This window comes from Engystomops pustulosus, chromosome 6, assembly GCF_040894005.1.
Source record: "Engystomops pustulosus chromosome 6, aEngPut4.maternal, whole genome shotgun sequence".
NCBI classification, from domain to species: domain Eukaryota; kingdom Metazoa; phylum Chordata; class Amphibia; order Anura; family Leptodactylidae; genus Engystomops; species Engystomops pustulosus.
This window is the reverse complement of record NC_092416.1, coordinates 61437971-61465024: the sequence shown is the minus strand read 5'-3', so window position 1 is coordinate 61465024 and position 27054 is coordinate 61437971. Positions and strand designations below refer to the sequence as shown.

General features: G+C 40.1%; 1 protein-coding gene across 10 annotated transcripts in view; it reads right to left on the bottom strand.

The window, feature by feature from the left end:
- CAMTA1 (calmodulin binding transcription activator 1) overlaps positions 1-27054 on the bottom strand; it is a 1053810-nt gene that overhangs the window by 82504 nt on the left and 944252 nt on the right. For all 10 annotated transcript variants that reach the window (XM_072156284.1, XM_072156283.1, XM_072156282.1 and 7 more), the window contains 2 exons: positions 23530-23656; positions 12837-12971 (listed from right to left, as the gene is read on the bottom strand). In XM_072156284.1, the coding sequence (XP_072012385.1) occupies positions 12837-12971; positions 23530-23656 (262 nt within the window). The remainder of the gene's footprint in view (positions 1-12836; positions 12972-23529; positions 23657-27054) is intronic.

Sequence of the window (27054 nt, the reverse complement as noted above, 5' to 3'; positions counted from 1 at the left end):
AGAATTCAATGAAATCAATCCTTGTACACGGCAGCCCTGGAGCGCCAGAGGGTAGCGGAGAACAGATCGGGTGCTCCCTATATGCATAATTATGCACGCCTCTCGCCAATGGCGGGACACTATATAGGCGGTCTGGGCCCGGGCCTTATATGAAGATCCACCATTAGTCTTAAAAAAAAAAAACTGTAATCACCTTCTGGCTTTTTCTCTGCAGCTCCATCTTTTGCTCTTCTGGCCGTGAGGGCCCTTACACTATGATGTCACGTGGCCACGACACTGCCGCATCATAGTAATGTGCCCAGGCCAGAAGGTGAAGATGGAAGCCGCGGGGCCGGGGAGAAGATGGTGAGTATAGTTTTTTCTTTCAAAAGGGCCCTGCTGTGGACAATACATTAAATGGGGGCATATGTGGTGGAAATTTTATTAAAGGGGGCCATCTGGGGTGGACGTTTTATTAAAGGGTAGCATCTGGGGTGGACATTTCATTAAAAGGGGGAATCTGCTCTGGACATTTAATTAAAGTAGGGGCTCTGCTGTGCACATTTCTATAAAGGGAGGCTCTGTTGTGAACTTTTCAGTAATGAGGTGCGGCTGCTGATGGATGTTTTATTAGAGTAACGGCTGCATTTCCTATTCTGGGGCTTATACTACAGTCAATAACTTTTTCCATTTTTTTTGTGGTCAAATTAGGAGCCTCAGCTTATACAGTATATATATACAGTATTTACGGTATGAGGGGTAGTTCAGCTGCAGGGAGCACAGAGCCGAGTAGCATCCACATCTCCTAAACTGTCTGGGGGATCTGGTCAGGACTATAGTCGGGGTGGAGGGTTTCATGCAGTTAGGGAATGTAATTTGCTTACCTAAATGAATGGGTTCTAAGACCACGATAGAAGTTCATCATATAATTACTTTTATGAACAGTATAAGATTAAGGATATAGAGGATATAGAGTGTATAGAGAAGCACTTAAATCCTAACATGTTGGTTTGGACGCTGGGGGGCTAATTGTGTGAACAGCCCGGTGCCTACGGGACACTTAATCCCCCACTGGCTTCAGCGTTACAGCTCCTTCACCAGTAGCACTCCAGAAGTTTGTAAGTGAGCGCTGCTCATAACCACTGTATAGCAGTGGTAGATAATAATAATAAACCTGAAGGTGTTACCAGAGTACCTTTGTGCTACAGATTCACAGGCTGTTATAATGTGCAAGGAGCACTTCCCCCTCACAATGTGTGTTGAAACTTAATTTGCTGCAGTGAGAGTACAGCAGGCAGAGGTAAGGGGGATGTGGTGAGGGAGCATGGGGATGGGTGAGACTAACAGCATGTGAAGCTGTAGCATTGAGAGGTTCTGGCTCTGGTTACACCCCAGGAGTCCTTCAGCCTCCTCAGCATATTCATGTACATAAGGAACAGTATTATAGTAGTTATATTCTTGTACATAGGGGGCAGTATTATAGTAGTTATATTCTTGCACATAGGGGGCAATATTATAGTAGTTATATTCTTGTACAGAGAGGGCAGTATTATAGTAGTTATATTCTTGCACATAGGTGGCAGTATTATAGTAGTTATATTCTTGTACATAGGTGGCAGTATTATAGTAGTTATATTCTTGTACATAGGGGGCAGTATTATAGTAGTTATATTCTTGTACATAGGGAGCAGTATTATAGTAGTTATATTCTTGTACATAGGGGGCAGTATTATAGTAGTTATATTCTTGTACATAGGGGGCAGTATTATAGTAGTTATATTCTTGTACATAGGAGCAGTATTATAGCAGTTATATTCTAGAACATAAGGAACAGTATTATAGTAGTTATATTCTTGTACATGCATTCAAAAGGAAAGAAAGAGCTGGCACTCACCGCTGTTAAAGTAAAATTAGTCTTTTATTCCAAATCGCTTTAAAAACTTTGCTAAAGGAAAGAGGAATAAAGCAGGAGCCCACAAGAGGCGACAGCCCGTTTCGCGCAACAAGCGCTTAATCCTGTGGCAGGATTAAGCACTTGAAGCGCAAAACGGTCCGTCGCCTCTTGTGGACTCCTGCTTTATTCAAGTTAATGCTCAAAATCTGCTGTGGGATGTTTTGTTAGCGCTGTGACCCTCTGTTTTCTTCCTTTTGTGCATATTCTTGTACATAAGGAACAGTATTATAGTAGTTATATTCGTGTACATACAGGGCAGTATTATAGTAGTTATATTCTTGTACACAGCAGCAGTATTATAGTAATTATATTCTTGTACATAGCAGCAGTATTATAGTAATTATATTCTTGTACATAGGGGGCAGTATTATAGTTGTTATATTCTTGTACATAGGGGGCAGTATTATAGTAGTTATATTCCTGTACATAGGAGCAGTATTATAGTAGTTATATTCTTGTACATAGGGGGCAGTATTATAGTCGTTATATTCTTGTACATATGAGGCAGTATCATAGTAGTTATATTCTTGTACATTAGGGGAAGTACTATAGTAGTTATATTCTTGTACATAGGAGACAGTATTATAGTAGTTATATTCTTGTACATAGGGAGCAGTATTATAGTAGTTATATTCTTGTACATAGGAGACTGTATTATAATAGTTATATTCTTATACATAGAGGGCAGTATTATAATAGTTATATTCTTGTACATAGGAGACAGTATTATAGTAGTTATATTCTTGTACATAGGGGGCAGTATTATAGTAGTTATATTCTTGAATAAGGTGGCAGTTTTATAAAAGTTATATTCTTGTACAGTACATGGAGTAAAATATAAGTTAGATTATTGTACGTATGGGCAGTGTTACAGTATTTATACTCTTGTGTTTCACATGGGGCAATAGTATAGTGGGTACGGAAAGTATTTAGACCCCCTTTAAAGTTTTCATTACATTTCAATTAAACACTGCTGAACTCCAATAAAGGAATAGACCCATCTCAAGGAGGATCAGAAGGAAATGGACAGCATGTGATACAACAAAGGGTCTAAATACTTAGATATAGATGATATTTCAGTTTTTCTTGTTTAATAAATTAGCAAAAATATCTACATATCTATCTACATATCTATCTGTCAAGATGGGGAGCAGAGTGTACATTAATGAGTAAATAAATAGATCGGAATACGTTCCGTACCCAGTGTATAGTAGTTATTCTTCTGTACAGAACATGGGGGCAATATTATAATAGTTATATTCTTGCACATAGGTGGCAGTATTATACTGGTTAAGTTCCTGTAGATGCTAGGCAGCATTATAGTAATTATATAATTACTAGAAATCTAAATTAATTAAATAATTTTTTTTGGTGGGATGCTACTTTAAGAACTGCATTAAACATACAGTTGTACTTTAGTTTCTTTTAGCAAGTCCATCGTTAAAATGATTGATAGGATTTGGTCTAATTCACCTATCCACTACCTCATTGCATATAAACATAGCATCTTCTTTCTGAGATCAGATTAAATCTGGATTCATGAAGATGCTAATGTGAACAGCTGTTCTAAGATTCGCTGTATGTTGGACAATTAATTGCACCATCATTGTTAAAAGAATAAAAAATGGCCAAAGACACTGAATCAACCAGATTTCCCAAAATGTCATCTAAATTCTTTTGAGCCTAACGAAAGGGTTGTAAATACTATGTACATCCTAGTTGTCCCATTTATCCCTGAAGTTGGGAAACTTAGACCCATATCACTTACTTTGCAACTACAGCAGCTACACTCCTGTTCTGTATGTCTATCACTTTTATTAAAGTGGATACCCATAATAAACATTTTTAATGAATGTTACGTGTCACAGCTCTGGAGTAGGAGACTGTAACTGGCAGAAGGGTTCTGGAGTCGTGGACCCTCTGGACCATCATGGGAGATGGTACTAGTCGACACCCAGGACCGGAGTCTAAGTGGCACCTGGTCTTGACCAGAGCCCGCTGCAAAGCGTGATGGTCTTGCTGTGGTGGGGTGCCACCAGGTCGTTTCATGGGTGCGACTAGGCCCATGGTGGCAGCCAAGGTAGTACGGAGGGAGATGCAGGACACAGTCCGAGCCTGGGATGACAGAAGGTGTACAGCTTGGAAGGAGGAGCTGGGACTCACGGCAGGACCACTGGAGCTGGCACATGGTGCAGGCAGGCAGAAACTGGCACACAGAGCAGGCAGCCAGGAACCGATGACAGGAAACACTGATAACACAGGAACATGGAGGAACACTGGTAACACAGGAACACGGAGGAACACTGGTAACATAGGTGCCAGATTATAAGGGCAAGTCGGATTAACGAGCCCTAATCAGGAGGACTCTGGCCCTTTAAGTTCAAGAGAGCCGGCGTGTGCGACCTAGGAGTGGAGGTACGCAGCCTAGTTGGGAAGCAGGAGCGTTGGAGAGGTGAGTCAGGGCCGGGGAGCTGGACAGCGGCAGCAGCAGCGGCACCGCAGCATGGATCGCAGGGACACCCGTGACATTACGTACCATTAGAATTGGAGCCCAGAATACACATTTTAAAGGAGTTGGTGAGTACATGTCCACCATGATGCTCCATTCAATGTCTACAACCAAGCACTTTAATCTACTGTCTTCATCAGTCCAATAGACATTTAATATGGCAGCAGGTTACAGGAGTGACTGCCATAGCATTAAAACTCCCCTGAAATGGGGGTCTCAGGACACCTGTTCCATTTAGTGTTGGTGGTCTCTTTAGTGGTTTTGAAATCATGCACTTCAGACCTGCCTTGTGGAATTAAACTGTCTCCCTGTGCTGTGCTGTGAGTGGGTCTGCTACAAAGAGTACCTGGATCTTGATCTGTCTTTACTCAAAAGCTACCTGACACCCTGAGTGGCTTAGTTAAGAATATCGACTGATCCCCAGCTCTCTTCAAGATCTACTTAAAGCAAACCTGTCACAAGGAATGTGATTTTTAGCTGGTGACAGGTTGCAATAGTCTGTGTTATGCTGTAGTAAAATTACCTTTGTCAGCATTCTGAATCATTTCAGTAGTTTAAGCGTGTGGTGAGTCTAGGGGGAGGGGCAGCTGCAGCATGTGTCTACCTGTGTCAGTCTCCTCTCCTGCACACTCATGTAGCTCCCTCCCCACTTCCTGTCATGTACATGCAGCAGGAGAAGGAGGGGGGTGGTGTGGAGGAGAGAAGAATAAATTATTATTATTATTAATTATTATTATGAGGAGACACAGGCACACACAGGCGTCAGCTGCTCCCGCACGCCCTATAGGACTCACTACTCACTGCTGGCAGGGAGCCAGGTAAAGTGAATTAAACTTATATAAAGTATTGAAATGAATGAGAATACTGACAAAGGCATTTTTTGAAAATCAGCATAACATAGGCAATTGGAACCTGTCACCAGCCAAAAATGAAATTATTGGTGACAGGGTCACTTTAAGCATGGACAGCACCTTGGATTTATGATATACATTTCTCATGATACCTGGCAGAAAGGCTAAATTTATGGTTACTCCAGGTAATTTCTAGTTGCTGCTGAACATTATGAGTCTCACACTGGTTATTATAGTTTGTTATTTCATACAGTAAAGAAAGGTTATAAACTGTGCCTATTAGCAACATGACAAATTATCGTCTGTTCTGCCAACAAAGAATAAAAAGTAAAGGAATGTAATATTTTATGTGAGATGTAGTAAATTCTAGTGGTATGATAACTCACCAGAGCTTTTCAAGCAGATGCTAAAATATATCTTTGTTAGACATTTTAAAGTAATGTGTACAGTTCTGTGTATTATAAATGAACAAGTTACTTTAAAAGTGAATTGTAGTGTGGTAGGGAGTTGATGTATTAATGTGTTGGTCTTTAGACCAGTGCGGAGTAGAACTAGACAATACTCTGCTGCTCCAGATTAATCATCGTGCCTGACGCTGGATGATTCATTTGGTGCAGTATAAGACTGACGAGTCGTACTTTGCACATGCAATTGAATTTTCTGTCTCACAGGTTATTTTTGGTGTGGCCATGCCCCCTTTTACCAAGAGCACACCCCTTTTCAGTTGGAGTCGGAATACAGCCTAAAAATAGTCTTAAACATTTCAGGTGCAAATTTCTCCAGTTTTCTGGCATAGACAGAGTGATACGTACTCCCTAATAACTACTATAATACTGCCCCCTATGTACAAGAATATATCTCCTATAATGCTTCCCCATATGTACAAGAATATAACTACTATAATACAGCCCCCTATGTACGAGAATATACCTACTATAATACTACCCCCTATGTACAAGAATATAACTACTATAATAATGCCCCCTATGTACAAGAATATAACTACTATAATACTGCTTCTGTGTATAAGAATATAACTACTATAATACTGCCCCTATGTACAAGAATATACCTACTATAATACTGCCCCCTATGTACAAGAATTTTACTACTATAATACTGCCCCCTATGTACAAGAATATAACTACTATAATACTGTCCCCTATGTACAGCAATATAACTACTATAATACTACCCCCTGTGTACAAGAATATAACTACTATAATACTGCCCCTATGTGCAATAATATAACTACTATAATACTGCCCCCTATGTACAAGAATATAACTACTATAATACTGCCCCTATGTACAAGAATATAACTACTATAATACTGCCCCCTATGTACAAGAATATAACTACTATAATACTGCCCCTATGTACAAGAATATAACTACTATAATACTGCCCCCTATGTACAGCAATATAACTACTATAATACTGCTGAACATTATCTATGAGAATATATCAAAATAATATTGCCCAAGTTGTGCCAGAATATAACAAAATCATACTGCCTATTTGTATACAATGATAACAAATAATACTGATTCATTGTACAGAATGAATTAAATGTGATACTGCCACCAGGTACTACTTTAATTCTAATATTAAGGAAATGAATAATGTAACAGCTCCCCTGTACAAAAATAAAATACTGTACACAATACTATATACACTATAATACTGTATAATATAAGAACATACCACCTATATTACACCAAAAGTTCAAAATTATGTATATAGAAGAATATCACTACTATTTTACTAGCTCCTTTATATGAGTATACTGAGTATATAACTACTATAATAACCCTATGTTTGAGATCTCTTGTTTTTTGGATTTTGTCAGTTTTGGAGTTTGGAGGGTGGTTCACATTTTATATAGGGGCCCTCTTTTGGTGTTTCTATGTTTGAGATTATACTGTAGCTATTATATCACTGCCTCCTAATGTTTAAACAGGAATATGCCACGTGTGTTAATGTGAATATGAACAGACGAAAGTCACAAGTCATCCCATGTAGGGAGGTTTACATGCAATGACTTATTCATGTCGATAAGCCGCTGCAGCAGTATTTAGCAATTAAATAGCACCTTACATTTTTAATGACGAAATACATTAAAATTACATTGCTGGCAAATGCATCATATTCCACCTTTGAATATTATGGAATTTGTGTGCTGAAAGATACAGAATATTTCATACTAAGGTGTGAAACAGTCCTAATACTGTCTAGTCTAACTGTGCATTGTCTTACTTTGCACCACAAGTCTCCCCCATTATTTCCAAAGGTGTCATTCACATGAGCTGCAATGGAAACCCTCCATCTACTGACTAATGTTTAAATACAGCAATCAATAGTAATGAAGCAGAACTGCAGTGTAAATCATGGGGGGATGATAGCTGGTGCCGAAGATGATTCCTTTAAAATATAAACATGATGGTGGAAAATCAAAAATAAAATGTGTCAGTAAACATGGGCGTCAGATGAATAACATGTCTTCAGTTCTAGGTCATTTCTGACCAGGATAGAGATTATCAGAGAGGAACATTCAATCTTAGAGCAATAGTCATGAATGTAAAAGCGGATTTAAAGCAGTTCAGTACATTGTAATTTCGTCTATTTCTAGAGAACGATGGGGTTTCTTGGTATAAAGCACTTTTGCGCTTTCATGAGTCAGAATTTTAATGTTGGACATTTTAGTGATAAATATATCTCTGTAATATTTCATTTAATGCTTTAGAAGAAGAAAAACACAGAATTGCCAATATAGGGCTAGTAATAGGCAGCAGATAATTGAGAGTTTTATGGGGCAAAGAGGACTGCTGGTCTTTCATACATTTCCCTGGAGGCTTTTAGCTGGGAGGCAGCTTACTGCAATAGGAACCTGCTTATGTTGGTTTTCAGTGGAAAATCAGAAAGGTTAAAGGGAACCTACCACCAGGGATCTACCTATAAAGGTAGATTTGGTGGTAGGTGGATCTATAGGACGTGAGGATAGCCCCTCCTTGTAGCTGCGCGTCCTCGTTCAAGAAACCTGCCATCTGTGCAGGTGCAGAACAGCAGGCCCGCGTCTGCACGGTCACTGCTCTGAAGCCAGAGCTGCGCAGCTGCGAATCTGCTGTCCTGCACATGTGCAGATGGCAGGTTTCACGGACAAGATTTCTGGTAGGAGGAACAAAGAGGCTACTGGGGTGTGGAGTAGCCGCGCCTTATAGCCTCAGCTCCGGCTACTCCATGCCCCAGTAGCCGCTTTAGAAAATTTACATAATAAAAGTTATTAAAAAATTGCAGGATGTGAGGATTTGCCCTTAAAACTCCTATAGATCCACCTCCCACTTGATCTACCTTTATAGGTAGATCTGTGGTTGTAGGTTCCCTTTAAGGCAGTGGTTCTCAACCTTTCTAATGCTGTGACCCCGCAATACAGTTCCTCATGCTGTGGTGACCCCAAACCATGCAACTCGCAGTAAAAACACAAAAAAATTGCGGCTTCGATGGCTTTAGGTGACCCCCGGTTTTGGTCGTTCGGCCCCCGCTGGGGTCCCGACCCACAGGTTGAGAACCACTGCTTTAAGGCTTACCCTAAAGGACAATGCTACAGGGGGTACAAAGGCTTCTTCATACATAACAGTATATAACTACTATTGGGTTCACTGGGGCATAGAAGCTCAGAGTTGCATCTCTGGTACATAACACTGGGGCATAGAAGCTCAGAGTTGCATCTCTGGTTCATAACAATCTACAGGATGAGAAAGCTAGAGAGAGGAGGTCAAGGAGAAGCTGGTGACCATGGTGTTCAAAATGGCTGCCAGTACTTGAAACTTCCTGCTACTACTAAACAACAGTTCATTGACACTAACTACTACTTTGACAATTGACATGCAGTATGTTTATAAGAATTAATAAATGTCTATTATTTAGGCTGATACACACTTTATGTCCAGTTTGGGCGCATGGCGACTAGGGCGTAAATGCACACCACAAGCCCCACTAAGTTTGTTACTGAATTGTTGAGATAATAAAGAGAGGAATGTCCATCCCTGAAATGCTCAAAAATGTGTGCTGTTAAACTACACACCTTGCAGGACCAGTCTTACAGTTTGGAGGATCATTAGGAGCTCTAGTGGGCCAATCCACCCTTAGACACACAATTAGACGTGTAGGGGCCCCACTATTTTCTTACAGCCCATGGTTCTTGGCAATCTTAATCCATCTGTAACAGTTTCTGCTTTATTACAACGGATGGTCTGTGATATTGATGCACATTTCAGGCACTGTTCCTACATACAGTATTTATGTGACATATTTGGATATATATTTGTATATACAGGCTCACATAGATCTTTTGTGAGCAGCAATTCAGACCTTTTCCATTTTTCTCTGCTATTACTGCAATCTGTGTACTTAGAGCGAGGAAACTTATATAAGTCATGGTATAATTATTTAATCTTTCCTCCCTGAAGGGCCTCTGCATTGCAGCTGTCCTGGTCTCACTCAGATCAGTGCTGGAGTCTGCTGAGAGTATCAGGCTACTTATATGATGCATCGTATAAGAGAAGCACAGGACATACTCATTAGGTTTCTTGTGTCGGCCATTCATTCTGTGCTAATTGCTGTGTATCAGGTAATGACTTTGCAGCATGTGTGGCCATAAAAAAGGGGATGGTCATTGTAGGACAAATTTGGAATTTAATTTGACTACCTTCAACCTGCAATGTTGTAGGAAACTGAGTGCCTGCCATGTTGTTATACAGAATTGCACTGTAAACTCTACTGAAGGACCTACGATAGTTTAGCCTATCATTACCTATATACAATCATCTACAGACAGCCTTATGGTAATCTGCCCTGATTAGGCCTCCCCCATGATACAGTAAACCCTTAGGTTTATGGAGATTTGCAACCAAGCTAATGGCTCATGAGGACACATCTACTGACAGCAGATGGACATTTATCTCATTACTTCAATGCCTAAAGACTACATTAGATAATCAGTCAATGTGGATTATGAATAAGAACTAGTTCAGACACTGGGATAAGAAGTCGAAAACACTGTCTTTTCCTCTAGCAGTCATTTATAATAAGCATATTTGGGTGAGGATGATAAAATGACCACTTGATGACTGCTGTGCCCTCTAGAAAACCTGTCAAATACCTTAAAGTGAAAGGGTCTATCATTTTAAGTTGTGCTAAAGTTTACCACTCTATGCATTATGCTTAGAAAGTGAAAAAATAATCAATTGTTGAAATAATATAAAATATCAAAATGAAACAAAAAAATACAATGACAATATACTGTGACCAAGTAAATAAATCAATTTTGGAGAATGGGAAGAAAGTTTGAGGCAATTGCTATAAAAAATAGAATCTGCACACTTCATTTAGATTGTAAAATCAGTCTTCATCTCGGGGAACAGAGGAGGAAATATTGCCTAAGACTGTCCATTCATCTTGTAGACGTACTGGTAAAGCACCGCCAGCCTCCTTACCGCCATACCCTCAGAAAGTCAGTAACATGGATTCCCACACTTGTAAGAAGGAAGGCCAAAAACATTACAAGGGTCTCCAACAAGTGGCCCTCTAGGTTCAGGAGCTCTCCAGTAGACCCTCTAGGTTAGGAAAGCAGGGACCACACAGGAGAATCATGTCTATTTTGACTGCAATCTTTCTAGCATATTGTTCCCTGTTATCAGTGTGCTCAGAAATTATGAGATTTTACAGTACTCTTCTTAAAAAATGGAGCCCCTGCCCTCATAACCACTACATGGTTATCTCTATATAGTCTCTCTTCAATGTTATGGGTGTTAATCACATGTAAATTGCAGACTGCAGACTTCAATGGCAGCTAGATAGTGTGCAAAGCTATTCTACTGGTCAGAGCTAGGTCACATTTACATGTTTCTAATCCTGGACATCCCCTTTAATACTATATGCCTGCTCCCTTCTATTAATACACCTGTACAAGCAATCAATCACAACCATTACGGTTCTGACTGAAAGCTGGGGGATTTTTCCAGCAACACCTTTTCCAGGTTAGCAGCATGGCCAAGTATGTCAGACCGTGACTTAATTTTACCTTTATAGGGAACGTTCCCATATATATAGTATATAGAATATAGTTAAATATACATTATATATACAGTACAATACCATATACAAATAATGATCTACAGTTATGAATGCTACATAAAGGTATTTTATGTATACAGACAATTAGGTGGTGAATATATGCCCTGTGTCAGGCAGGTGAATATAAAGCATCTCCTTATTTATTCACCTTTAATAAAAAAAAAAAAAACCTAGTTGAACCCTGCAGAAACTCTTTTCTATCTAATACAAAGTAAACCTATACACAGCAGAACAAGGTAAGTATAATTCTGGGCTACATAGAAAGCAGGTAAAGGGGCAGTAAGTAAATAAATGCAATCATATTTGATATGGATAAATGTATAATATCTATTGTTACCTTACAGACAGGTTTAAAGTCTTCTATTTAAACTAAATATTTCATTCTAAGTGAATGAATAGAAAAATCAAGTCTACACAGTATAGGGAATCTTCAATAGAGGGGGTGCAAAGCCTCCACAGGTCCTGGCAAAGTCCTCTATTAATAATGGTAGAAAAATAAGCAGGCAGTTTTCCAAAAATCTAATTAGGGTGAAAAGTGACAACGTATCGATGTCAACCACCTTTTCATATTCACCCCTTTTTGGCTAATCCCATGTGTACCAACCATACACTATAGTCTAATTATATACTAATTATGTACTAATTAAGCCTTATGCTTTAATTCTCCAAAATGTTATAATCTGCCAGGAGCATGTTGTAGAGAAATTCACTGTATTCCTAACAGCCCTTATAATTTTTGGCCATTATTCTATTTCCAAGAAATTCAATTTTTAATCCCTATGCTAAAATACAGTTGTTGGGCCTGGGGTGTAGCACTGCAACTAGTGAGTGGACCATTACCCTCTCCATCCAATGAAAACATGTGTTTTATAAGAAGCAGGGAGTGGCACTAGGAGGAGAAGGTAGTAGTCCAGGCAGGAATAGCAGTGCTCTGAGTGCTGAGGGCACATTATGGGTGGAGCTATTGCCTCATTAGCATCCGGATTTAAACAGGAATTTCTCAGTAACAGCATAATGAAAGGGAATAAGTATGGTATGCTAGAAATCATTGTCGTTTTTTAATTTGCTTTGAGAAGATTATGACGCTTGAGGGCTTGGTAGAATCCCTTTTATTCGGAAGTGTATCCTCTAGAGTATTGTAGAGACATTCACTATATTCCTAACATGCCATTATTATTTTTGTCCATTATTCCAGTTCCAAGAAATTAAAATTTTAATCCATATGCTAAAATATACTTTGTGGACCTGAGGTGTAGCAATGGTCCCTTCTTTGCATATTTCTCAGGGCAACATTTTCTGTAATAGTCGTTATGAGTACCATATTCATTAGAAAACTGTATAATGTATAGTATAAGTAACTACTGGTGACGTGTCCCCTTTAAGATAAACCGAGGAAGTCTGCTCTTACCGTCCAGGGAGAGCCAGTCGTGCTGGGAGGAAGGCAGTGTTGGAAGGGCTCTCGCTTTATATTCAAACACAACAGAATTGGAGATGATCTGGTTGTTGAAGGCAACCTGAAGGGTGACCAGTCCGGTGTCATGTGCTGGAAAACAGGGAAGTAAAATAGTCACAAACCACTTTATTAAATTATTCAACCTCAACTGCATAATATCAGATCCGGTAGATAGATGACAGATAGATTTTACTTCCAATGCAGTCGTACATAGGCTTGTTTTTGGGGGGATGAGCTGTGTTTTTGATCAGTACCATATGTGAAATTTTTTTTACCATCATTAATTTTAATTAATATCATAAATCATGTACATTTATATAACCCCCTCATGTCCACATCTCACTATTACTTTCCTTGTTACACTTAGTACATTGGCAATCTCCAGATTGTGTAGTAAGATGCCGCTACTTATGCTGTTTGTTCCATCCTGAGGTACAATAAACATGTAATTACTATCAATAATTTATTTTGTATTATAAAAATAGCATTTCTATCTTTCTGCCTGAGATTTACGGCCACTATTACTATTGCTAACTGCTGCAGTACTTTCTTAAAAAGCAAATTAGTTTACGTAGAAATATTAATACCCATTTGGATTGTCATTGACGAGTATTGAGTGGTCCATAAAAAATGTATGCACTGTAGTGAAGGATATATTTGATACGGTAAACTTCAATGCAGTATAAAATGGAGAACCTGGCCCAGAAGGTACAATGAGCTTCTGCTGTAGTTTGTTGATATGGTGGTGCACTACTTACCTCAGTGGTAAGATCAGGACTAATCAAGAATGTTTTAATACACAGTAGGCAGAGTTCTTAAAAATTTAACTCTGTTAATTTACAGTGGATCTCTATTTTGTTATTTCATATAGTTCATATAGTTCTCATGTATTTACATGTGGAGTTTACAGCATAGACATGAAGAGGTTTTCTATTGCCTACAATAAGGAGTCAATATTTTTTGCAATTGTATATACAGGCAGTCCCCGGGTTACTTACAAGATAGGGTCTGTAGGTTTGTTCTTAAGTTGAGTTTGTATGTAAGTCGGAACTGTATATTTTATCATTGTAATCCGAGACAGAACTTTTTTGGTCTCTGTGACAATTGGATTTTAAAAATGTTGGGTTGTCATAAGAATCAGTATTAACAATAAAGTTTCATTACAGGCACCTGTGATAACTGTTATAATTGTTTATTGTAGCTTAGGACAAAAGTACAGCAAATTACCAACATCCAGAGGTCCGTTTGTAACTATGGGTCGCATGTAAGTCGAGTGTTCTTAAGTAGGGGACCGCCTGTAATAAACATTTTACATGTCTATCCCGATACATCAGTAGTTATGCTAGTTTGCAATTATGCTGGTTAGTTAGGTTAGAACATGTGTAGTAGTGCTTCTTCATTTAACCAAAACTTGGACTTTACTTAGACCGGTCAGTACCACTGAAGTCCGGTTCCTTAAGTTGTCCATCAACTTCAATAGGGAAAGAAAACAAAAATTCTTTATAATTTCTTGTGGTGGTGGTCTTGCCTCATGGTGCTGTGGTGGCGAATGGCTAAGTCACTCAGTGTAGCATTGGGAACTGGTCCAAGTCTCCCATTGGGCTTTAAAAGTGAGGAGTTCTCCCGTTTTGTATAGCTATGGCTTTTTCATACGCACACGTGGTATTTAATTGTCTTATTACTTCATCCACTGGTGGACATAGGGGATCCTTCCAATGCCTTGTTATGATGAGCTTGGTTGACATAAGTAGTTGTGCCGGTACTGTTGAATTTTTTTTTGTCTATTTCATATTAATAAAAAACAATCAATGATGTTTGTAAGCAATGAACTTATTTAGCTCTTTCATTGTCCTTCTCTCAGTGACTCACACTCAAGTAGTCACAGCAGTGACAGGGCGCATAAACCTCTGTACAGTATAACACTTTGTTTGATCTTCTTAGACATCTTGCAATTTAAGCATCATAAATTGTGATTCTTATTTATGACTCAGGTTGCTAAATTCTTCTTTAGGAGATGAATAGCCTTTTAATGTCAAAATTAGCAGTAAAACAATAAATGGTCAAGTAACGTAGGCTATAGAGAAATATGCAGCTGCAAGAGTTACAGTACAGGTGATCCCCTACTTAAAGGAAACCTACCACTTGTAGTGGCAGGTTTCCGATGGCAATACCGAGCACCAGCTCAGGGTGAGCTGGTGCCGGAGCTTATTTTAATTAGTGTTTTAAACCGCGGTATCGCGGTTTAAAACACTTTTTAAACTTTATAGCCGGCACAGGCAGGTACGCGCTCGGCGCTTACCGTGCGCGCGGCTACATAGGAAGTGAATGAGAGCCGCGCGCATGGTAAGCGCCGAGCGCGTACCTGCCTGCGCCGGCTATAAAGTTTAAAAAGTGTTTTAAACCGCGATACCGCGGTTTAAAACACTAACTAAAATAAGCTCCGGCACCAGCTCACCCTGAGCTGGTGCTCGGTATTGCCATCGGAAACCTGCCACTTCAAGTGGTAGGTTTCCTTTAAGAACACCTGACTTACAGACAACCCCTAGTTACAAACGGATCTCTGGACATTGGTAATTTACTGTACTTTAGCCTCAGACTACAATGAACAGCTGTAACAGTTATCAAAGGTGTCTGCAATTAAGCTTTATTGCAGTGATGGCGGACCTTTAAGAGACCGAGTGCCCAAACTGCAAACCAAAGCCGATGTTTCTATTGCAAGGTGCCAACACAGCAATTTAGTCCAATAGTGCCACAATACCCCTATACAAGAGACAAATAACACTGACATCAGGAGGCCACCATTACAACCACATAAATAGCACACTTTCAAAAATCTAACTTTTTTTTCCATGTAAAGAGCTTTGTAAGGGTTTGTTTTCTGCATAATGCAGTGAAATTGGTGAAAAAACACTTTTGTGCCATTTTCTTGTGGACTTGGATTTTACAGCTTTCACTGTGCACCACAAATGACTTGTCTCATATATTCTTTAGGTTGTGCGATGACGGGGATACTAAATTTATATGGGTTTTATAATATTTTCATACATTTACAAAAATGAAACTACCTGTACAAAAAAAAAACAATTATTTTGCCATTTTTGGCGATAACTTTTTCATACTTCATTGTATGGAGCTGTGTGTAGTGTAATTATTTTCCGAGATGACCTGATGTTTTTAATGCTACCATTTTGAGGACCGTACAGACTTTTAATCACTTTTTTATTACATGTTGCAACATGGCTAAAAAGTGGTATTTTGATCTTTTGGCGTTATTTTCTGTTATGGGGTTAAGGTTTAGGGAATCCAATTTGGCAGGGGATCTGTAGGGCAAAGTGGTGGTAGTTGTGGGGTGGAAGGTGTGGGCACAGGTGGATTTGGGATAACACGTATGACAGATGTCTGTGGCCACATACATACTTGCCTCATCACATGCACCGTGCGGCCAGGGCTGAAGAGGAATAGGGGCGGGCACTGATCGGCTGCTACTGTCTCACTAAGGCATCACCAGTGAGAGCAGAGCCGATCAGCTTCAGGCTGCAATGGACAGAGCCGGAGCTCCGACTTTGATGAGACTGGGGAGATGGAACGCCTACCTGCATGCACCCTCTGGCATGTGTGCCATAGGTTCGCCACCACTGCTTTATTGTTAATTTTGGTTCTTATGACAATCCAACATTTTTTAAATTCAATTGTCACAGAGGCCAAAAATTTGGGCTGGGGTCACAATTATTAAATATACAGTTCCGACTTACATACAAATTCAACTTAAGAACAAACCTACAAAACCTATCTTGTACGTAACCCGGGTACTGCCTGTATTCTCCTATTACTACATTCAGAGAAGATGTCAATGGATGTTATAGCAGTACAGTGAATAAGTAGTATAGGGGTGTCTACCAACCATAGAGCTGAACCCCTATAAATAAGCTTCTATTATTTTGTCATTCAACCTATATAGGGCTATGCTGCCCAATCTTTGCTACCATAGTACATTCACTTAGAGCGAACCTGTCACCAGGGACCTAATTTTCACTAAAGACAGGTTCCAGAAGCCCATTACAGCTGGATTGCCTTACAATAGTATTTGCCTTACAATATAATTGTGTGTTTTATCTTACCGTCCACCCTGACAATGGGAGTCCCAGGTTTGTTTTGGTTTAGATGCATTTAAAAAAATGCCTGCCTCACTTATCAGCTCTCACCCCCCCCCCCATATTTCTGCTCCTATACCACCCCTTCCTCCTGCTCCTAAGGACAGAGGGGGAGGTAGGAGTTGTACATGAGCAGTAAGGTGGGGGCTGAGGAGTAAGCAGCACAGACAAGTCTTTTTTTTTTTTTTTTAAATGCATCCAAATCAATACAAACCTGGGACTCAAAACAGGATTCTGTCAGGGTGCATTAAAACACACTATTGTATTTTAATGCAAAATGCTCAGAAAAGGCAGAAAGACATCTTTGCAATCCAGCTGTAATGGGCTTCTGCAACCTTTAGTGAAAATGAGGTCCTTGGTGACAGGTTCTCTTTAAAGGGGTTTTCCCACAAATTAAAGTTAGGCCCTATCTACAGGATATGGCCTAACTTGCTGACTAGTGGGGGTCTCAGTGATGCCAGAATACATATGATAAAGACCATGTCCCCTCTGTCCTGGTGGACACATCAAGTTGCATAGACCCCTCGACGTATCTGTTGGCGGCAGCGTGGCTGGGCAAAGCTATGCAGTGCCCAACCTGTGTAGTTTTGTGAAAAAAAGAGTGCTGCTCCCTTCACACCCACATGGTGTGGTGGTGGTATAATCACAATTTTTTTACAGTATGCAAGAAATTGTGATTATTTCAGTGCTTCTACACCAGATAAATGTCCCTGCACCCCTGTTGTTGGCCTAAAATGTGTTGATATGGATACACTCAATAGATAAAAGCTTTTTTCTGCAGCTGGGTTCCATTTTATGTTAATGGCTTTGATAATCTCCATTAATGAACTAGACTTGAGGATGAACTAAAAAATGTCCCTCCCCATTGGGAACAGACAGCTGATATAAAAGCCTCAGATCTCCCAAGTAAGTGGGGGCGCCCTGCACATTAGCAGTGTAGATTGGCAATCTGTCAGATTTCATTTCTTTCCATTGGTAAAACACAGGAAAACAGTTTACTCAACCAATTTTTTTTTCCAGACAGTATTTACAGGTAATATTCACTGAAACAGCAGAAATAAACAATAGGCACAAAGGGAAAAGCATTCTGGGATACACTGTAATGCATTACATTACAAGGTAATAGATGGCACGGGAGGAAAATACATGCAATGTTGGCATTTTTATAAATATTCCAGGATGTAATATTCAGTTTTTATCTTAAAGGAGAAATCCCACCTTAAAACCACATTCTGGCATATAAATGGAGATCACTGACATTGGATAACTTAAAGGAAATCTACCATCAAAATCAGGAATGATAAAAAAGGGACACTTACTCCCAGATAAAGGCACCGTGACTGTGGTAATCTTACTATTGTTATCCATGGCCTTTTAAAATTGTGATAATGGGCCAGAAGGGCTCTGGGCGGCGTAAGCAGAACCCCTCCTTGCTTTGATTTCACAGACTGTTACACTGTGCAGGAGCACGTCCCCCCCTCCCCACTGCTTCCTCAACACTTCCCCCTTCCCTCTTCCTGCTATAATCTCACACAGTGAGAGGGGGGAGGAGGGGAGTGCTTCTGCACAGATTAACAGCCTGTTAAGATACCGCATAGAGCAGCTCTGGTAACCTCCCCCCAGTGCCATTCTGGCTCATTTGAATTATTTTAAAAGTTGAGTTTAGAAGGGAGGAGGCCATGGATAACAAATATAAGACAATCACCACATTTGCAGTGCCTGGATCTATGAAGTGTTTCCATGCTTTCCAAGAGTTTATCCATACTTCGTTTTGATAGTAGATTTTATTTAAAGAAAAAAAATTACTTACCTCTTCAATGCTTCAAGACCTCCCTTACCAAAAATGCCAGCATTATCTGCTTTGTTGTCAGGAAAATCTGATGTAAATACTTTTGTATAAAGAATACAAAAGTGCTTAAGGAATGATACCTTTATTAGCTAACCAGAAAAATTATATTTGGTGCAAGCTTTCAGATGTCAAATGGAGCACTGAGAGAAAAACACAATATTTGAGGGATGTTACAACAAGATAATTACCGTATATACTCGAGTATAAGCCGAGACCCCTCATTTTACCACCAAAAACTGGGAAAACCTATTGACTCGAGTATAAGCCAAGGGTGTAGTATACAGCCAGTCCCCGTGTAGTATACAGCCAGTCTCAATGTAGTATACAGCCAGTCTCCATGTTGTATACAGCCAGTCCCCATGTTGTATACAGCCAGCCCCCATGTTGTATACAGTCAGCCCCCATGTTGTATACAGCCAGCCCCCATGTTGTATACAGCCAGTCCCCATGAGGTATACAGCCTGCCCCCATAAAGTATACAACCTACCCCCATAAGGTATACAGCATGCCCCCATAAAGTATGCAGCATGCCCCCATAAGGTATACAGCATGCCCCCATAAGGTATACAGCCTGCCCGCATAAGGTATACAGCATGCCCCTATAAAGTATACAGCCTGCCCCCATAAGGTATACAGCCTGCCCCCATAAGGTATACAGCCTGCCCCTATAAATTATACAGCCTGCCCCTGGCCAAGCGAATAAAAAAATAAAAAAACTTAATACTCACCCTCCGGTGTCCCGATCTTCAGCGCGAGGCTCCTGATCCTCGGCGCTGTACCAGGCGGCGGCTGCGGTGGCTCCTCTTCTCTCTTCTGTAGCCGGCAGATGACGTCCATGTGATCTCCCGGCGGGCGCGCACTATGATACTGCGGTGTCGCGGCTGATGACGTCATCAACCGCGACACCGCTGCATCTTATTGTGCGCCCGCCGACAGATCGCATGGATGCGATCTGCCGGCTACAGAAGAGAGAAGAGGAGCCACCGCAGCCGCCGCCTGGTAGATCGGGACCCGCGCTGAAGATCGGGACACCGGAGGGTGAGTATTACGTTTTTTATTTTTTTCTTGACTCGTGTATAAGCCGAAGTGAGGTTTTTCAGCACATTTTTTGTGCTGAAAAACTCGGCTTATACACGAGTATATACGGTAGTACATATGGTGAGACTCAATTAAGATAAGCTGGGGCAATAAAAGTGGAGGTTATGTTACACAGAGAAGGGTGATGGGCAGGGGGGGGGGCTAGGAAAAATATAATTTATATAAAGTATTTACATCAGATTTTTTATTTTTCCTGGCTAACACGGTATGTCAACAATTTTCTCAACATACTTGTTTTCAGGAAAAATGGATACAATTAGAGATAAGGGAATCATCCAAGATCTGATTTGTAGAATATTTCAACATATTTGGTTCAGGTCAGAACTAAATGGGACTAAGGTACCCTGGGTACTAGTTGTTAAGAGGCCTCTAAAAGCCATTTTTCCTATCCATAGTATTTATGTGAAAGGTTGAAGGAAAGTCTAGCCCTAATATCCAGGAGCAGAGCCAATAGGCCACTACTACTACAGTAAGAAGGAAGGGTATGGTCTAGAATTGAATCCTAACCCCAAACTGGCTATTGGTAGACTATTCTAGAGCCATTGGACCTCAATGAAGAAATTGAGTTACAACAATTGACCTCCTTTATAAAAATCAACTACGTCAGAAGCACAGTCTTCAGAAGCCCAATGATCATTGATGGTTCAGGACATTGTGGATAAGCCACAACTACTATAATCTTCAAGATATGGAGATGTGAACATTAACTAAGACTCCCTTAAAAGGTGTAGAACCTCAAGAAACTCTCATGTGAATGTTTTTGCTATAATTTCCTGGTATCAGTTCACATAATATCATATTAATTTTTCTCACCTTCCTTTAATCACACACCCATTTATCTTCTAGATTCCAGCAGCTTTCCCCATATGTTGGTGCTCAGTAGTGCGGCTGTAATGTCACTTTTGCATGGATAATTACTTCCCCTGGATCAATAATAATGTGACCTCAAAAAAACCTCAGAAAGCTATAGCTGTTCTACACAAAGTCATGATTTATGGACCAAGTCTATTGCCTTATTAGCAGCTGAAGTAATATAGAGTCCTGTCTTAGATGCTCTTCCTTAAAGGCATTTTCCATAGCTGCCCACTGTACCGTTCCATATCGCAAGAAAAAATTGTCTTATTGTCTTATAAATCAAATTTTTCATCCACTGTGTCATCTTTTTTTTACTTCTCAAAGTTTGGGCCTTTTTGAAAAAAAAAAACATAATATCACAATAATGTTTTTTAATATTAGTGATATTATATGCCAGATCAGGGCCGGTGCCATCACTAGGCATACCTGGGCAAGTGCCGGAGCCTAGAACTGCTGGGGGGCCCACATAAGGCTGTACACAAGGAATCAATAAGGGGGGCTGTATCTAATAAATCCATAGAGTGTGAGGGGGGATTATGTAAAATAACTATAAATGGGATGTATATAAAATAATCAAGAGGGGGCTGTTTGGTATAATAAACTAGGGACTATTTCAGGGAACAAGGAACTGTTTTAGTTTCTGAACCACTTAAAGGGTTTGTCCACTATCAGCAAATCATTGATATTGTTTGTCAACTTCAGAAATGTACTCAAAATACAACACTTTCAGTGAAGTCACACACACCGTGACATTATGTTATAAATGACACCACAATTCTGGCTTGTTTGATCAGTTTATCTCCACCAAAGCTTTTTTTAACAGTGACTTATCAAGATTCATCTAGAGCCATCACTAGGTATGGAGGTTCACCTTTCTTCTTGACTAGATTAGGGTCATCAACCTAATTTTCACCCTTTTTGTAGGAGGATGTTCAGAAGTTGGTTGTTATATTTTATGACCTGTCTTAAATGATACATTTATCTTTCCTTCATCTTCATTGCTTCTTTCAATCGGTGGCATGGATATGCACGGTATGGTACAGGTAGGAGAAGCACTTGGGCTCTGATCTCTCAGGCTGACCTATAGCGAAATGATACCTTGCAGATAGATTTGTAATTGGGGCTTCACCAATTCTGTTCCTGCAATCTTGGAAGAAGGTAGATTGAAGCGTGAGGGGTTGGCCATAGCATCTTCAGTAATGAGCTGATTATACTGCTATAACCCTCATCTTGCCTCATGGGAGAATTGGCCTTAATCCACTGATCCTCTGTTCGCGTCAATTACACCTCATGTATTCACCATCTTTCTACAATAATGAGAGCTTCATAGTAGTTCCTTATATAGAAGTCATTATAAATAGACCCTTAATTACCACTGATTGTAGGAATCCGGAGCCAAATCCAGGATGTAAAGAAAACCACTGATTGTTGTGTTAAGCATTACAATACAGTGAACCTTGCCCTTAAGTGCATTTGTTCCAAAGAATATTAAAAAAGGGACCTCCTTCTGCCAAATAGTCTTTGCAGGAAACAAGTCCATGATATCTGAGAAGAACCAGATGAGTGTGTATAATACAGTTATTCCAGTCCTTCTAGATTGCTCTATCTGCCATTATGGCCTCCTGATTACACCATATCCACTTATTCCCTGGAGCAGACTCATTCAAATAGAGATTAATATCCTAAATACATTAGGCCACGTTTAGTTTTTGTATGCATTTATACTTATAAGCAGGAAAGATTTATCGTCAGCCCAAGAAATTGTAATAATCCAACAATAATACACTTAGAAATACAATGTCTATGGTTCTTGTATTACTGGTTTTCATTATATCAATCTTCACTACATTGTATATATATTATGATTATAACCTATATATCTAGCGACACTATCTTTATAGAGTAAAACCTCTTCAAACAGACCACGCAGAAAATTGGTGTTTTAAAAGGTGATCTGCTTATAGAGGGGCGGCATACATAGAGTATAATAGAAAAAAAAAAAAAGAACAATGAAAAAAAGGTTTGGTCTTTTAGTAAGGGGGTCTTCTCAAAGGGGTGGTCTATGATAGATAGATATATGACCAGGGGTCATATGGCACCACCTCCTCCCTCTGTCCTATACAGTACAAAAATATCATGTTATGTTTTTTAGTAGGAGAGTTCTCAATGCAATAGAATTGCACTCATGTCTGGAATCTATCTATCTATCTATCTATCTATCTATCTATCTATCTATCTATCTATCTATCTATCTCATCCAAATATATATTTCACTCATGTTCTTAAGTTTCCAAAGCAATGGGTGCTATCCTGCACTCTCACCAGTAAGAGTCCATGTGAATATTCAAAGAAAAACAGCACTCCAATATAGTGAAAAAAGTGCCATTTTATTCCACCTCTAGTGATGTTTCTGCTGTGATACCAGCCGTTGTCAAATAAAGGACCACTTTTTCTTCACTATATTGGAGTGCTTGATAAAGGTGTAACGGTACACCGAAATGTCGCTTTTTATGGAATAAAGCTTTACCCCTTTCACTACTACAAGGAGTGCTGCCTCTTCACTGAACCTATCTATCTAGCTATCTATCTATCTCGTACATCTGTCAAATGACCATGATTATTATTGTAATTTCCGGGTGATATCATTGAGCTTCCCCCCATCTGTCATGTATGTGCAGAGCATGTGTTCTCTTACCTGGGCAGTAGCAGCGCAGGACACCTGGTTGTATTAGAGATGCAGGCACTGAGATCTGGTCAAACAAACAGCTATAATTATTGCTGGCTTCCTGCCATGGCCCCGTAATTAAGACTTTCACTCCTCCCTGAAAAGACAAATTTACAGATAAGAAGCTGTAACACAGATATCAGTATCCATTAAGATAGTCCATGGAGGAAAACAGTAAAGCTGCTTTAGTGCAGCATTTAATGGGTGATAATGGGTGACAACCTCCACCCCATAGGATATGTAAGATATAATTCACGGTCACAGCACTTCTGGGATGTGACCCTGTTTCTAGTGACCTTGTAGGAATCAGTGAGGATTTAGTGGCTATTAGCATGTGGTTTGCTCAATATGAAGAATTAGGTTTTATGCCTCCAGTGAAATGGCTCCACTACTCCGGCGGCCAAACAGAATAAACCTTCTTACCACAGGAATCATCATAACAGATTTAACAGAGGGACCCGCCATGCTCACTATGAGTCACTGATAGTGATGACCTTCTAAGACCTCCACAAAGGCAGCTCATTGATGTAGTGATCCCCAACCTTACTAACAGTCCAGGAAAGAGGGATCATCACTTGTGGGAACATTTAGGTACGTAAATAACATTCTGCATTACACAAATAAGCCTTTTCCTTTTGTTTTGTTTTTTCAAGATCACTGCTTGCTGTGAATGGGAACATCAATATTCATAGCCAAAGTGTAAAAACCTGAAGACACAAGACACAGATACTGTACATATAGTGGGAGAGAAGTGCAGGCAGAGTGACCTTCCCAAGAAAGGGTGATGTGTGATTCATAAACCGTTGTGTCCTTCCCACTGAAGAAGGACCCGACTACAGAAAGCGCTGAGCACGTTGTGGGATCTCTGGAGGTGTGTATAAGTTTATTATTTTATTGTTGGTTGAATAAAATGTAGCCCTATACAGAGGGGTGAGGATAAACTATAAAGAACAAGGAAGGAAGGGGCCCTATATAAAGGGGCCCCTGTACAGAAGGGTTAAGATTAACTATATAATGGAGCGGGGAAGAGAAAAGGGGGCTCTGCATGAAAGGGTCTATATAGAGAGGGGTGAGGATTGATTATACAGAGGAGGGGTGAGATAGAGGGTGCCCTGTATAAAGGGACCTCTCTACAGAGGGGTGCAGTATATAGATTGGAGGGGCGCTGTAAAAACAGAGAGGGGTGCTGTACATAATTTGATGAAGGGGTGCAGTAAAGTAAGAGGCTCTGTAAATAAAGGAATTAGGAGTGCAACATATAGATTGGGGGAAATATATAGCAGGGGTGCTGTATATACATGAATGGGGGCTGTATGTACCTTTAGTAGTGAGGGGTTGTATATACACATCCAGGTGATCTTATACTATGGTATTTTTAAGGGCGCAGTGTGGAGATATGCTGCAAAAACCAAAGACAGCTGGTACAAATTCAGCAGCAGTGACTCACAGCCAACGGAGAAGGAGAAGTCACTACACTACAAGTTATGTGCTATTACGGGGGAGGGGGCTATACAGACTGCTATATAAACCACTGTACATACTACTGTAATAAAAAGACAGTAAAAAATAAGTCATCAGATTTTTTAATGTTTTTATTCTTTTTTTGTATTGGTTTTTATTCTGTATTATTAAGGCTACATTCACACATTGTTGTGCCCGCTGTACCGTAGCACGGCGGGCACGTCGGCGCCCAGGTGCTGCTCATCCTGCCCCTCTCCATAGCGATATATGACGCACGGCGCCGTATTTCAGGGAAAAGTAGAACATGTCCTATCTTTCTCCCGGCTATGGAATGGTACGGTGCCGCACGTGTGTGTCACCGTACCGCTCCCGTATGGCGCTGTGCACCTATTGCCGTCTATATAAGGCATATATACATTGGCCGTATATACGTCTCCCATACAGTCGTGTGAATATAGGTGGTATTATTCAGTCACCATTTTTCAGTGATTACGGTAGAGGTAATAAATTATTAAGTCATTATTTTGTAGCAATGGACGGTAGTGGTATTATGTCATTCTTGTACAGCCGTCTTGTTCTTTGCATCATGATTTTTGTACAGTGACACAAGGTCAGTAAAATTAATCACTGTATTTCAGTAATATTTGGTCCTTATGATTATATGCTGTAAATGTCTCAAATGGGGAGAGGAGGGTCTACACCAGTGATGGCTAACCTATGGCACTGGTGCCAGAGGTGGCACTCGGAGCCCTTTCTGTGGGCACTCAGGCCATCACCAGAGATGACTTCAGGTATCTTCCTGCAGTCCCAGACAGCCCAGGACTTGCTGTGCACAGAGGTATTTTAAAGTGACAGCGCTACCTGGGACTATCTTCTGCATTATTGGTGTCCTCAGTGCTGGTATCAATGAAAACTGTGACAGAGAAGGGAGTATAATTCACAAATTAAATTTCTGTGTTGGCACTTTGCGAAAAATAAGCGGGTCTATGTTGTAGTTTGGGCACTCGGTCTCTAAAAGGTTTGCCATCACTGGTCTACACCATAAAAGATGGCTACTGCTACTTGTGCACATTGGACGGAGACTGCAAACTTATCTGATGTAGACTTTACTAATCACTCAGACCATGCTGCCATCTAGTGGTCACATGTTATGTTGCAATATTTAGCCTTTCAGTGAACAATTCTCTCTAAAACACAAGAAATCCTCTGTACATCCCTGTCCCTGCAAGGCGTTTCTGGAAATTAGTATCTGGATAAGTTACATTATTTGCCAAAGCAATTTTTACCATTTTGAGTACAAATTAAACCAAGATTACAGCATAAAGAATTGTACTAAACCCCAACAAACCATTTAATTCTGAAAGCAGATACTTAAAATTGCATTAAAGAGTTTATAGAAACCTTAAAGGGAACCTGTCACCAGGAGAGCCATTTTTAGCACTCCCCCAGTCCCCACAGAGCATAGTACATACACTGCCAAAGTGTTTTTGTATAAAAAATAGGTTTTACAGAAAAAAAGATATGTTATATTGTACCTTTCATTAGCATCTGCTGTGTGACTAGGCAGTTACCAATTGGGAGGGGCTGGAAAGGAGCAGTTCCCCCACACCCTTGGGAAACATGTGACCTTTTCAAATATATGAATAACTCCCCACACTCGGGATTGGCTGTAGAGGAGCAGGGGGCGTCGCTAAGCCAAGTGGTGGGTGTTTTCATATATTTGAAAAGGTCACATGGAGAAGCTGAATCCCAAGGGTGGGGGGGGGGGGAACTGCTCCTTTCCAGCCCCTCCCAAAAGGCAACTGCCTAGTCACACAGCAGATGCTAATGAAAGGTACAATATAACATATCTTTTTTTCTGTAAAACCAATTTTTTTTATACAAAAACACTTTGGCAGTGTATGTACTATGCTCTGTGGGGACTGGGGGAGTGCTAAAAATGGGTCTCCTGGTGACAGGTTCCCTTTAATACAATTTTGATTCAAAGGTTAAAATTTTTTATAAAATGCATAAGAATTGGAAATATTTAGCTTC